General features: G+C 41.4%; 1 protein-coding gene across 9 annotated transcripts in view; it reads left to right on the top strand.

Annotated features, from left to right (window-relative positions):
* The window catches only part of Dennd4a (DENN domain containing 4A), a 113,413-nt gene that overhangs the window by 91,569 nt on the left and 6,558 nt on the right, over window positions 1-15,286 (top strand). For 7 of the 9 annotated variants that reach the window (XM_039082818.2, XM_039082817.2, XM_063265512.1 and 4 more), the window contains 7 exons: window positions 15-161; window positions 2,621-2,819; window positions 3,102-3,356; window positions 5,036-5,153; window positions 5,256-5,282; window positions 5,728-5,890; window positions 6,023-6,087. In XM_039082818.2, coding sequence (XP_038938746.1) covers window positions 15-161; window positions 2,621-2,819; window positions 3,102-3,356; window positions 5,036-5,153; window positions 5,256-5,282; window positions 5,728-5,890; window positions 6,023-6,087 — 974 coding nt within the window. The remainder of the gene's footprint in view (window positions 1-14; window positions 162-2,620; window positions 2,820-3,101; window positions 3,357-5,035; window positions 5,154-5,255; window positions 5,283-5,727; window positions 5,891-6,022; window positions 6,088-15,286) is intronic. The other 2 variants (XM_008766395.4, XM_017596072.3) reach the window with 2 other exon arrangements.

The following is a 15,286-nucleotide window of genomic DNA, read 5'->3' on the forward strand; positions in this document are numbered from 1 at the left end:
GATTCATATTCTAGATATTTCTTGAAGTCCAGCTCATCAACAGAAACTATGCACTTTGCATCTTCTTTCTCAAGTCGGACAAGGCAGTCTTGCATTTCAGCATCAGCCTCTGGTCTTGACACATCTTCTCTCTCTGTTCAAGGGAACTTAGATCTAAATAAGTAAGTCTGACTATGGAGAACTGTAGCTACATATATGATACATGTACATATGTGAAAGAAGAAAAGTTGACTTATACCTTAAAAAGGTATAAGTTTCTGTGAAAACGTATGTTCCTGTAGTCTCATCACTGAATAGCAGAGAAAAGATGATGTTTAAGGACAGTCTGGTTTAAATAACAAGATGCCACCTCAAATGGTTGGATGGGTGGGTGGGTGGATGAATGGATGGATGGATGGGTGGACGAATGGATGGATGGATGGATGGATGGATGGATGGATGGATGGATGGATGTGTGGATGAATGGATGGATGGATGGATGGGTGGATGAATGGATGGGTGGATGAATGGATGGATGGATGGGTGGATGGATAGACGGACAGATGGACGGATGATGGAGAAACAGAGTCCTATGGGGGGAAACATTATCTTAAGCTTAATTTTTTAAGATTTTATTTATTTGTATATTATATATGTGGGTGTTTTGCCTGCATGCCTGTTTGGAGAACAGAAGAGGAATTTAAGTCCTCTGAATCTAGAAATAGAGACGGTTATGAATTACCATGCGGATACTACAGACTGAACTTCTGCAAGAGCAGCAAATGGCCTTCACTCTGTCTCTAGCCCCGCATTATCTTAAGTCCTTATTCCCGAGTAAAGTGATGTTAAACTGCTCTAGTGGTTTACTATTTTTTTCCATTTTTATTAAATTGGGTATTTCTTATTTACATTTCACATGTTATTCCCTTTCCCGGTTTCCTGTCCATCACCCCCCAGCCCCTCCCCCTCCCCTTCTATATGGGTGTTCCCGTCCCCATCCACCCTCCCATTACCGCCCTCCCCGCAACAATCTGCTACACTGGGGGTCCAGCCTTGGCAGGACCAAGGGCTTCCCCTTCCACGGTGCTCTTACTGGGCTATTCATTGCTACCTATGCAGTTGGAGCCCAGGGTCAGTCCATGTCTAGTCTTTGGGTAGTGGCTTAGTTCCTGGAAGCTCTGGTTGGTTGGCATTGTTGTTCTTATGGAGTTGCAAAGTTTAAATGTTTCCATGTTAAACTTTATGAACCTCAAAAGTAATAATATTGTTTATATGTACTTTGCTTTTGTTTTTGTTTGTATATGTGTTTGTTTTGAGACAAGATCTTACATAACCCTGATTGGCCTTTAACTTGCTATGTAATTAAAAATGACCTTAAATTCCTTATCCTCCTGCCTCCACCTCCCAAGTTCTGTTGTCTAGATATGCCACCATGCTCGGCTGTTTCACCCGTGTCTAAAGATGAAGAAACAATCTCTAGCACATTTGAGGTGACCAGCGTTCTCTCTCTCTTCAGGAATAGTACCAAGTTCTAGTGTAGAAAATTCACCTTTCTGTTCATGAATATATTACAGAATAGGAAAACTTTTGGAGCTGATATAGAACTATAAAATTAAAAACACATATAGGGATCCAATGTAAGTAATCCATGTTGATAAGTTATTTCTCCACCAGGGAAATGAGCCAATTCAAGCCATATTAGCATATATATAAAGGCAGGTTTATTGGAAAACCGCTCTAGACCAGGTTCAATGGTCTCAAGGAGTGAAGCCAGGGAAGTCGCCATGGGGAGGGAGACACAGGAGAGGGGGAAGAGAAGAGAGAAAGCTTTCATGAAAAGGGAGGGAGAGAAAAGAAAAGTAGAGAGAGACCAAAATGTCTAGATTATATAGGAAAAAGCTTCTAGGGAGGGGAAGCCCATCCCCTAGCCTGGAAAGTTCAGGGTAGAGGGCAGGGTATGCCAGGTTGGGACTGAGGGATGCTGGGAGAACCTGGAATCCAGGTCCTGTTTTGGTGTGTCAAATATGCACCTCAGCTGTTATCCTGAGTCTGAATCCCAACATATACTTAAATACAGAAACTCTCTTTTGCAAAAGTGCCAGATTCACCATATGCAGCCAAGTAGATGAAGCCATGTCTCAGCTTCGTGTGCAGAAAAAGAAAATGCCTGTGTAGTCCTGTCATGGCCAACACAGCCCACTTGGTCATAAATACTTAGACTCTAAAACCAAGACCTCTGCGTGCCCCTTCACCTTCTCTCATAGGTCGCCTCTCTCTGCCTCTCTCTCTGCCTACCCCCCCCCTCCAACTCCTGAAAGAACACATGTCCATTTTGTCTACTGTGTATATCAAGGGTTAGTCATGACACTGTGTAAAAATCTACTCACTAAACTTTTTGAATAAATGAATCTTCAAAATTAAGTTTGTTTGGTCCAATTATCACACTGCTTAAAATATATCTTATTTCTTAGTTGATGACTGAGTAGCACATTTCCTTTGATTTGTTTTGCTGTGCCCAGTTCTGATTCTAAAAAGAGTCAACATGGTTCTTCTACTAAGGTGAGATGAGATAAGAAAGTCTAGGCACTGACAGGATTTCTTTTTCTCTTTCTTTCTCTTTCTTTTTTTTTTAACGTGCAAGCAAATCTAAACTACAGGAAAATCCATGTGCCCGAAGTATTCAGATCCCTGCTCACAGATCAAAAACTGTTGTGTCAAAATGCCCGTTGTTCCCAATGGCCAGGAGCATCAGCACATGTGGCCCCTTGGATAAGGACGAGCCTGGGGGACAGAAGCTCATTCCTACAGGCAGCCTGCCGGCCACTTTACAAGGACCTACAGTATGTGTTTCAGTGTTTTTCTTGTTTGTAAAGTGATTGTTTGCACAATTATGTTCCCTTGGTCCTGAAGAACATTGTTAGCTTTATATAGAGCAATTATATCAATTCTATAGAACAATCTATATACTATAGAACAATTACATCATTGTCACAGAGTCCTGATCCATGATACAACATGTTAGCTTTCCAATCATGGGAATCACAGGCATGTTCCCATCTGTTCTACACTTAGAATGATAGTGCATCCTCATGCTTACACCTGCCATGTGTTTTCTTCAACAGGATTCTTTAGGGTTAGAATGGCACCTACCAAGTCCAGACCCTGTCACTGTCCCATACCTTAGCCCTTTAGTGGTGTGGAAGGAACTTGAGAGCTTATTGGAAAATGAAGGTGACCATGCAATAACAGTGGCAGACTTTGTGGACCATCATCCGATTGTCTTTTGGAACCTGGTGTGGTATTTTAGACGCCTCGACTTGCCCAGTAACCTGCCTGGATTGATTCTTTCTTCTGAGCATTGTAATAAGTATTCAAAGGTAGGAGAGTAAAGTTAGAAGGCTAACTAATACTGCCATCACCGTCATATTGTTTGCATGTTCCTCATGATATAAAATGTAGTTTGCTTCTGTCTTTGACATTTTCACTCCCATCGGAATCAGCACATAAACAGAACTGCCTTCAGTTGAATTTGCAGACCAGCAGTAACACAGTCATGGTTTCAGCCTTCTCAAAATAACACAAAATGGAATTGAATATTTTATTATCACTTGAGGAATAATGTGTAAGTTACTCTTATGGAAAGGTTTATGAATTAGTGCCCCCCAATACTTCTTTCAGAAATAACAAAGATATTAGGGTCTCTAATTCACACTGTAAGTGTGCACTCCCCTTCTTTTCCTTCCCTTACTCTGAGTTTATTATGCTCATTTATTTATTTAACCCAGTTTTTAAACCCAGGACTTCATATACACTAGGCAGGGACCGTACCCCTGAGATTCAGCCTCCACTGTTTTGTATTTCCATCTCTGTGTGTCTGTGCATGTGAGCACCAGTGCACACTGGCTCCGGGTAGCCTCAGGAGCCAGCACTCCCCTCCCACCTTGTTTGGAAGCAGGGCCTTCTGTTCTGTGCTGTGAGCTCCAGGCTTGCCCGTCCACAAGATCCTGGGAATCCTCTTTCCACCTCCCATCTTGGGGCCACCAGGGGTGGGGAGCTATAGACATTCTCATTGCTGTGTCCTGCTTTTACAGAGGTTCTGTGATTTGAACTCAGGTCCTCACACTTGTGCACCAGGCACTTAACCCCTGAATCAGCTACTCAGCCCTGAGACACTGCTTTATAAGGGTGTTCTTACCTTTCTTTTGCTGGACCACTGGAGTGCAGTCTCTAAGCTCAGGAACTTTTTGTCTTTTCCCTTGTACATGCATGACTGTGACCATGCGTGTGCTTTTGATTTTCTTCAGGACATTGTAGATGAGTGACAGAGATACTAGTTCAGCCATAATCGTCTTGTCTTGGCAAGGGTCTTGAACTGAGAAATAGTGAGTGGAGGGAACGGGCCTGCTGGATTTATTTCTCCATGAATCTGTAAGCAGGGACAAGATTAGCCCTGTGGGATGTCCTTTGTCATTGGCCTCAAGCACCTTGTTAAATCTGCTGCTTAGAGATCATTAGCCTCTCACCTTAGCAGATCTTCTTTCAGTGGGTATCAAATGTGTAAAAATATTATTTTCTGTTCTTTATTCTCTCCTATGTGTGCGTCTTTAAATTTTTTATGAGGCTTTGTACTTTCTAGTTTTATGTCAGCTTGGCACAAGGTACAATCTTCTGAAATGAGGGAATCTCCATTACAAAATGCCTCCATCAGATTGGCTTCGGGCAAGCCTGTGGTGCATTTTCTTAAGTAGTGGTGGATGTGGGAGAGCCTAGCCCACTGTGGGTGGAGCCACTTCTCGGCAGGTAGTCCTGGGTGCTAGAAGAAAGCAGGCTGAGCAAAGCCATGGTGAGCAAGCATGAAACTGTTCCTCCATGACTTCTGCATTACTTCCCTCAGTGATGGAGAGTAACCTGAGAGTTATAAGCTGAGATACCCTTTCCTTCCCAAGTTGCTTTTAGTCATGTTTTTATCACAGCAATGGAAACACTAAAATAGACTTTATAAAATATTTACAAAATTATGTAAGGATCAATAATAAATATTTATTTTATAACCCAGATTCCCCGCCACTGTATGTCTGAAGATAGCAAGTATGTTTTAATACAGATGTTATGGGACAACATGAAATTACATCAGGATCCAGGGCAACCCCTGTACATCCTCTGGAATGCCCACAGTAAGTGCCGTTAGAGAATGCTGACTTCAGGAGAGTAATCTCTGCGGCTTTAAAAGCTCTGCTGTGTATTGACTTCTGTGTCCCTGTGTTTTTGTTTTACAGGTCAGAACCGCACTCTTCTGTTTGAGAGTGAGTGTTGACTGGTTGCTGGGGTGCCTTCTGTGGAGCTGAGTGCTTGGTTTGTCTGGGGGGGGGCTACTCTGTGTGTGGTGAAAGGCTTGCATGTGTCCCATGCAGTCCCGCCTGAAAAACATTGCTTGTCCCAATCTCTTCTTTCCCTTATCTTTGTTCCCACCCCTGGCTGCTGATGTAGACTTTCCTTTGGGGATTGTATTAAGGAAAACTATTTTAAATTTCATGTTTGAGGCCACAAAGCTCTGCCAGCCTATTTTTATCATCAATTGTCTTATTTTCCTGTTTCACTTCTCTCATTTTTAAACTTGTATTTCTTTATCCATTGCTCTTGATTTACTGTGAATGCTTTGTAACTTCTCTGACGGTTGTTAGCTGATGTTTAATGTATTCTCTCTTCTACAGAGAGCATGTCTGTCATTCCCTCTCCTGTCTTTTACAGCTCAAAAATATCCAATGGTCCATTTGTTACAAAAAAGTGATAACTCCTTTAACCAGGAACTGTTGAAAAGCATGGTGAAAAGCATTAAAATGAACGATGTCTATGGACCCATGAGTCAGATTTTAGAGACCCTGAGTAAGTGTCCACACTTCAAAAGACAGCGGTAAGTCTTTGGCTCAGGCAAGCGGGCTACCTCTCTAAGGAGGGGCACCCTGTCTAGTCACTGTTTCATACTGCTCTATGCTTACGTAGCCTAAAGGAGTCTAATCTTTCCTCCGTATCTTTTTGCCCACAGGAGTTTATATAGAGAAATATTATTTCTCTCACTTGTGGCACTGGGAAGAGAAAACATTGATATAGGTAACTCAATGTCATTAATACCATAGTTACAAGCTGTACAAAAACTGTACAAAATACAATACACAGTATATTGTAGCTTTTAAAGGGTTTTCATTGGTGGTCTTAATTATTATATCTTTACATTAACTTTTTTTTTTTTTGGTTCTTTTTTTCGGAGCTGGGGACCGAACCCAGGGCTTTGCGCTTCCTAGGCAAGCGCTCTACCACTGAGCTAAATCCCCAACCCCTTACATTGACTTTTTAGAAACATGAATTTTTACTTTTAGCAACACTTTAAGATATATTATTTTTAAATGATGTGTATGTGTCTATTTGTATGGAGATTTGTGCATGTGAGTACAAGTGCATGACAACAGAGTCATGCTAGTGTGTAGTGGGCATGTGTGCATGTGAGTGTGTAGTGGGCATGTGTGCATGCTAGTGTGTAGTGGGCATGTGTGCATGTGAGTGTGTAGTGGGCATGTGTGCATGCTAGTGTGTAGTGGGCATGTGTGCATGCTAGTGTGTAGTGGGCATGTGTGCATGCTAGTGTGTAGTGGGCATGTGTGCATGCTAGTGTGTAGTGGGCATGTGTGCATGCTAGTGTGTAGTGGGCATGTGTGCATGTGAGTGTGTAGTGGGCATGTGTGCATGTGAGTGTGTAGTGGGCATGTGTGCATGTGAGTGTGTAGTGGGCATGTGTGCATGCTAGTGTGTAGTGGGCATGTGTGCATGTGAGTGTGTAGTGGGCATGTGTGCATGCTAGTGTGTAGTGGGCATGTGTGCATGCTAGTGTGTGGATTGATGTCTATATGCAGATGCAGACAGGCACAAGACAGCAAGGCCTGTGATTGGGCAGTGAAAAAGGAAAGTGGGGACAGAGTTTTTGTAAGGTGGGAGAAGTAAGAAAGAAGGGGAAGTAGAAGAGAAAATGGAAGAAGAGAAGGAGGGATGACCACCCCGTGTGTCTTTATTTAGCCACAGGTAGCTATGAATGTCATATAAGGGATGGATTATTGAATATCATATAAGGGATGGATTATTATAAGATAATCTGTCTTATCTAGGTGAGCAGTTTATATCAATATTAATTGACTGAGTTTTTTGTGTGGATGTTTTGTGGAGTGGGAATTTACTGATACAAATCTGATTAATAAATTACAAGCTTCTAGATTTTTGAGTTCATAGCTGAGAGTCGCCAAAGAGGGCTGCTGAGGCCAGGGAGTAGCTGGCACTGATGTGGGACTAGCCATGGAGGCAGAGAGACCACCAGAGACAGAGAGTAACAGGAGATAGCATCAGTTTTCTATTATTTACCACTACACCCTATTGTAGTGCACATGTGTGCATGCTAGTGTGTGGTGGGCATGTGTGCCATAAGTGGCTGCTCAGTCAGACCAAGTAAACACATTTTTCTCTGCAGCCTTGACTGTCTTAGAACTCTGTAGACCAGTCTGGCCTTGAACTCAGAGATCTGCCTGCTTCTGCCTCCCAAGTGCTGTGGTTAAAGGCTTATGCCACCACTTCCTGACCGATAATATTTTAAATCAACACTTTAAGAAAAGACTAATTTAGTTAGAAGAAAATAAATCTGTTCATAAAGAAGATACAAGGACAAGTTGTTTTAAGGCCTCAGCCTTAAAAGCTTCAGCTATTAGGGCTGGTTAGAGGTCTCAGGGATTAAAGGCAGTGGGCCTTTATGACCTCAGTTTGAGCCCTAAAAATCACATGGTAGAAATAGAGAACCAAGTTGTTCTGTAACCTATGTGCCATCACCGTAACACATGTGCGTGCATGCACACAAGTGCAGTTAAATAAATATAAATTTAAAGCTATTTAGATATGAATTGAAGTCACATAGAGATAATAAAGGTTTAAAATCTTTATTTAAAAAAAAATAAGTATAAGAGCTGGCGTGGTACTCAGTAAGTAAAAGCACTCACCATACCAAGCCTGATGACCTGAGTTCAGTCCCTGGGTCCCACTGTGAAAAGAGAGAACTGACTCCCAAGGGACCTTCTGCCTCTGCACGTGCACATCATAACACACAGACACTCGTACATATGCACAAACAACAGCAACAATACTAGGCACCTTGTAAAGTACATTCAAGTAAATACAGTTAGGGCTGGCGAGACGGCTCAGCAGTGAAGGGCGCTGCTCTTTCCAGAGGACTGGTGCTCAGTCCCCAGCACCCATGTCAAGCAACACACAGCCACATGCAACTCTAGCTCCAGGGATCCATGCCCTCTTCTGGCCCCCATGCTCACTCACACACAGGCACACAGACATAGTCACACCACACATACTCATCAATAAAAATAAATCTTTATGTAAGCCATCTCACATGGGTTCTGGAATCTGAACTCCAGTCCTCTGGATGAGCCACAGGCACATTTAATAGCCGAACTATCTTTCCAGCCTCACAACCCTTCAGAATAAAATAAATTGTACAATCAGGGGATGCTGTACTTTGGACCTTGCTAGTCACCAAGTTGAAATAAAGTTGGGAAACTTTGGATGAGTTCCAATAGAAATGTAAACATTGAAAATCAAGAGGTAAACTATAGAAAGAACTAGAGGTAACAACTGGGCTGTCTATAATTTTGTTTGTAAACAAATATTTTATGGCTTGACTTACCCTTGCCATTAAAACAAAGGTTTCCTATTACAAGCAGAAAACTTTGAGCAGAATGCTGTGAATATTTGCTTTGTTATTTTAACAATTTGAAACACTGGAAACTTAAAATTAAGAAATTTGACATTTTTTCATATTTAATTAGAAAAATGATTGTACAGAGATTGTCAGGAATCAAAACTAGTAAAAGAATGGTCACTAGAAAATGTCAGGCTAACCTTAAAGGGAAACAACACATAAGGAAAGTATCAAAACCATAAATACAAACCCTACTTGGTCAGGAATTGCATTAAATGTAAGGCAGTTAAACTCTGCAAGTAAAAGGCAGATTGGGGGGAAACCAGAAGAGACTGCACTCTGCGCACATCCAGACGCCAGAGGAAAACACCAAACGCCATCTGGAACCCTGGTGCACGGAGGCTCCCGGAAAGAGCGGCGCAGATCTTCTCGGTTGTTGCCGCCGCGGAGAGGACTTAGGCAGTACCCCACGAGCACACTTGAGCCTCGGAACCTCAGGTAGGACCAACTTTTCCCCTGCAAGTGACCTTCCTGGTGAACTCAAGACACAGGCCCACAGGAACAGCTGAAGACCTGTAGAGAGGAAAAACTACACGCCCGAAAGCAGAACACTCTGTCCCCATAACTGGCTGAAAGAAAACAGGAAAACAGGTCTACAGCACTCCTGACACACAGGCTTATAGGACAGTCTAGCCACTGTCAGAAATACCAGAACAAAGTAACACTAGAGATAATCTGATGGCGAGAGGCAAGCGCAGGAAACCAAGCAACAGAAACCCAGACTACATGGCATCATCGGAGCCCAATTCTCCCACCAAAATAAACATGGAATATCCAAACACACCAGAAAAGCAAGATCTAGTTTCAAAATCATATTTGATCATGATGCTGGAGGACTTCAAGAAAGACGTGAAGAACTCCCTTAGAGAACAAGTAGAAGCCTACAGAGAGGAATCGCAAAAATGCCTGAAAGAATTCCAGGAAAACACAATCTAACAGTTGAAGGAATTAAAAATGGAAATAGAAGCAATCAAGAAAGAACACATGGAAACAACCCTGGATATAGAAAATCAAAAGAAGAGACAAGGAGCTGTAGATAGAAGCTTCACCAACAGAATACAAGAGATGGAAGAGAGAATCTCGGGAGCAGAAGATTCCCTAGAAATCATTGACTCAACTGTCAAAGATAATGTAAAGCAGAAAAAGCTACTGGTCCAAAACATACAGGAAATCCAGGACTCAATGAGAAGATCAAACCTAAGGATAATAGGTATAGAAGAGAGTGAAGACTCCCAGCTCAAAGGACCAGTAAATATCTTCAACAAAATCATAGAAGAAAACTTCCCTAACCTAAAAGAAGAGATACCCATAGGCATACAAGAAGCCTACAGAACTCCAAATAGATTGGACCAGAAAAGAAACACCTCCCGTCACATAATAGTCAAAACACCAAACGCACAAAATAAAGAAAGAATATTAAAAGCAGTAAGGGAAAAAGGTCAAGTAACATATAAAGGCAGACCTATCAGAATCACACCAGACTTTTCGCCAGAAACTATGAAGGCCAGAAGGTCCTGGACAGATGTCATACAGACCCTAAGAGAACACAAGTGCCAGCCCAGGTTACTGTATCCTGCAAAACTCTCAATTAACATAGATGGAGAAACCAAGATATTCCATGACAAAACCAAATTTACACAATATCTTTCTACAAATCCAGCACTACAAAGGATAATAAAGGGTAAAGCCCAACATAAGGAGGCAAGCTATACCCTAGAAGAAGCAAGAAACTAATCGTCTTGGCAACAAAACAAAGAGAAGAAAAGCACACAAACATAACCTCACATCCAAATATGAATATAACAGGAAGCAATAATCACTATTCCTTAATATCTCTCAACATCAATGACCTCAACTCCCCAATAAAAAGACATAGATTAACAAACTGGATACGCAACGAGGACCCTGCATTCTGCTGCCTACAGGAAACACACCTCAGAGACAAAGACAGACACTACCTCAGAGTGAAAGGCTGGAAAACAACTTTCCAAGCAAATGGTCAGAAGAAGCAAGCTGGAGTAGCCATTCTAATATCAAATAAAATCAATTTTCAATTAAAAGTCATCAAAAAAGATAAGGAAGGACACTTCATATTCATCAAAGGAAAAATCCACCAAGATGAACTCTCAATCCTAAATATCTATGCCCCAAATACAAGGGCACCTACATACGTAAAAGAAACCTTACTAAAGCTCAAAACACACATTGCACCTCACACAATAATAGTGGGAGATTTAAACACCCCACTCTCATCAATGGACAGATCATGGAAACAGAAATTACACAGAGACATAGACAGACTAAGAGAAGTCATGAGCCAAATGGACTTAACAGATATTTATAGAACATTCTATCCTAAAGCAAAAGGATATACCTTCTTCTCAGCTCCTCATGGTACTTTCTCCAAAATTGACCATATAGTTGGTCAAAAAACGGGCCTCAACAGGTACAGAAAGATAGAAATAATCCCATGCGTGCTATCAGACCACCACGGCCTAAAACTGGTCTTCAATAACAATAAGGGAAGAATGCCCACATATACGTGGAAATTGAACAATGCTCTACTCAATGATAACCTAGTCAAGGAAGAAATAAAGAAAGAAATTAAAAACTTTAGAATTTAATGAAAATGAAGGTACAACATACCCAAACTTATGGGACACAATGAAAGCTGTGCTAAGAGGAAAACTCATAGCGCTGTGTGCCTGCAGAAAGAAACAGGAAAGAGCATATGTCAGCAGCTTGACAGCACACCTAAAAGCTCTAGAGCAAAAAGAAGCAAATACACCCAGGAGGAGTAGAAGGCAGGAAATAATCAAACTCAGAGCTGAAATCAACCAAGTAGAAACAAAAAGGACCATAGAAAGAATCAACAGAACCAAAAGTTGGTTCTTTGAGAAAATCAACAAGATAGATAAACCCTTAGCCAGACTAACGAGAGGACCCAGAGAGTGTGTCCAAATTAACAAAATCAGAAATGAAAAGGGAGACATAACTACAGATTCAGAGGAAATTCAAAAAATCATCAGATCTTACTATAAAAGCCTATATTCAACAAAACTTGAAAATCTACAGGAAATGGACAATTTCCTAGACAAATATCAGGTACCGAAGTTAAATCAGGAACAGATAAACCAGTTAAACAACCCCATAACTCCTAAGGAAATAGAAGCAGTCATTAAAGGTCTCCCAACCAAAAAGAGCCCAGGTCCAGACGGGTTTAGTGCAGAATTCTATCAAACCTTCATAGAAGACCTCATACCAATATTATCCAAACTATTCCACAAAATTAAAACAGATGGATCACTCCCTAATTCCTTCTATGAAGCCACAATTACTCTTATACCTAAACCACACAAAGACCCAACAAAGAAAGAGAACTTCAGACCAATTTCCCTTATGAATATCGACGCAAAAATACTCAATAAAATTCTGGCAAACCAAATCCAAGAGCACATCAAAACAATCATCCACCATGATCAAGTAGGCTTCATCCCAGGCATGCAGGGATGGTTTAATATACGGAAAACCATCAACGTGATATAAACAAACTGAAAGAACAAAACCACATGATCATTTCATTAGATGCTGAGAAAGCATTTGACAAAATTCAACACCCCTTCATGATAAAAGTCCTGGAAAGAATAGGAATTCAAGGCCCATACCTAAACATAGTAAAAGCCATATACAGCAAACCAGTTGCTAACATTAAACTAAATGGAGAGAAACTTGAAGCAATCCCACTAAAATCAGGGACTAGACAAGGCTGCCCACTCTCTCCCTACTTGTTCAATATAGTTCTTGAAGTTCTAGCCAGAGCAATCAGACAACAAAAGGAGGTCAAGGGGATACAGATCAGAAAAGAAGAAGTCAAAATATCACTATTTGCAGATGATATGATAGTTTATTTAAGTGATCCCAAAAGTTCCACCAGAGAACTACTAAAGCTGATAAACAACTTCAGCAAAGTGGCTGGGTATAAAATTAACTCAAATAAATCAGTAGCCTTCCTCTACACAAAAGAGAAACAAGCCGAGAAAGAAATTAGGGAAACGACACCCTTCATAATAGACCCAAATAATATAAAGTACCTCGGTGTCACTTTAACAAAGCAAGTAAAAGATCTGTACAATAAGAACTTCAAGACACTGAAGAAAGAAACTGAAGAAGACCTCAGAAGATGGAAAGATCTCCCATGCTCATGGATTGGCAGGATTAATATAGTAAAAATGGCCATTTTACCAAAAGCGATCTACAGATTCAATGCAATCCCCATCAAAATACCAATCCAATTCTTCAAAGAGTTAGACAGAACAATTTGCAAATTCATCTGGAATAACAAAAAACCCAGGATAGCTAAAACTATCCTCAACAATAAAAGGACTTCAGGGGGAATCACTATCCCTGAACTCAAGCAGTATTACAGAGAAATAGTGATAAAAACTGCATGGTATTGGTACAGAGACAGACAGATAGACCAATGGAATAGAATTGAAGACCCAGAAATGAACCCACACACCTATGGTCACTTGATTTTTGACAAAGGAGCCAAAACCATCCAATGGAAAAAAGATAGCATTTTCAGCAAATGGTGCTGGTTCAACTGAAGGTCAACATGTAGAAGAATGCAGATTGATCCATGCTTATCACCCTGTACAAAGCTTAAGTCCAAGTGGATCAAGGACCTCCACATCAAACCTGATACACTCAAACTAATAGAAGAAAAACTAGGGAAGCATCTGGAACACATGGGCACTGGAAAAAATTTCCTGAACAAAACACCAATGGCTTATGCTCTAAGATCAAGAATCGACAAGTGGGATCTCATAAAACTGCAAAGCTTCTGTAAGGCAAAGGACACTGTGGTTAGGACAAATCGGCAACCAACAGATTGGGAAAAGATCTTTACCAATCCTACAACAGATAGAGGCTTTATATCCAAAATATACAAAGAACTCAAGAAGTTAGACCGCAGGGAGACAAATAACCCTATTAAAAAATGGGGTTCAGAGCTAAACAAAGAATTCACAGCTGCGGAATGCCGAATGGCTGAGAAACACCTAAAGAAATGTTCAACATCTTTAGTCATAAGGGAAATGCAAATCAAAACAACCCTGAGATTTCACCTCACACCAGTGAGAATGGCTAAGATCAAAAACTCAGGTGACAGCAGATGCTGGCGAGGATGCGGAGAAAGAGGAACACTCCTCCATTGTTGGTGGGATTGCAGACTGGTACAACCATTCTGGAAATCAGTCTGAAGGTTCCTCAGAAAATTGGACATTGAACCGCCTGAGGATCCAGCTATACCTCTCTTGGGCATATACCCAAAAGATGCCCCAACATATAAAAAAGACACGTGCTCCACTTTGTTCATCGCAGCCTTATTTATAATAGCCAGAAGCTGGAAAGAACCCAGATGCCCTTCAACAGAGGAATGGATACAGAAAATGTGGTACATCTACACAATGGAATATTACTCAGGTATCAAAAACAACGGCTTTATGAAATTCGTAGGCAAATGGTTGGAACTGGAAAATATCATCCTGAGTGAGCTAACCCAAACACAGAAAGACATACATGGTATGCACTCACTGATAAGTGGCTATTAGCCCAAATGCTTGAATTACCCTAGATGCCTAGAACAAATGAAACTCAAGACGGATGATCAGAATGTGAATGCTTCACTCCTTCTCTAAAAGGGGAACAAGAATACCCTTGGCAGGGAAGAGAGAGGCAAAGATTAAAACAGAGACTGAAGGAACACCCATTCAGAGCCTGCCCCACAGGTGGCCCATACATATACAGCCCCCCAATTAGACAAGATGGATGAAGCAAAGAAGTGCAGACCGACAGGAGCCGGATGTAGATCTCTCCTGAGAGACACAGCCAGAATACAGCAAATACAGAGGCGAATGCCAGCAGCAAACCACTGAACTGAGAATAGGACCCCCGTTGAAGGAATCAGAGAAAGGACTGAAAGAGCTTTAAGGGGCTCGAGACCCCATATGTACAACAATGCCAAGCAACCAGAGCTTCCAGGGACTAAGCCACTACCTAAAGACTATGCATGGACTGACCCTGGACTCTGACCTCATAGGTAGCAATGAATATCCTAGTAAGAGCACCAGTGGAAGGGGAAGCCCTGGGTCCTGCTAAGACTGAACCCCCAGTGAACTAGACTGTTGGGGGGAGGGCGGCAATGGGGGGAGGGTTGGGAGGGGAACACCCATAAGGAAGGGGAGGGGGGAGGGGGATGTTTGCCCGGAAACCAAAGAATTATTATTAAGTATTAAATAAATTTTAAAAAAAACTAAAAAAAAAAGGCAGATTGGAAGAATGGAATTTTAAAATATATGACCCAACAGTATGCCAAATTCAAGAGATACATTTTAGACTGGAAGACAGTCTTTCCATAGAGAGTGAAAGGATAGGAAAGGCAGTCCATACCTGTCGTCCTGTCTTTTTTTTTTTTTTTTTTTTGGTTCTTTTTTTCGGAGCTGG

This window comes from Rattus norvegicus, chromosome 8 (genome assembly GCF_036323735.1).
Source record: "Rattus norvegicus strain BN/NHsdMcwi chromosome 8, GRCr8, whole genome shotgun sequence".
Lineage (NCBI taxonomy): Eukaryota > Metazoa > Chordata > Mammalia > Rodentia > Muridae > Rattus > Rattus norvegicus.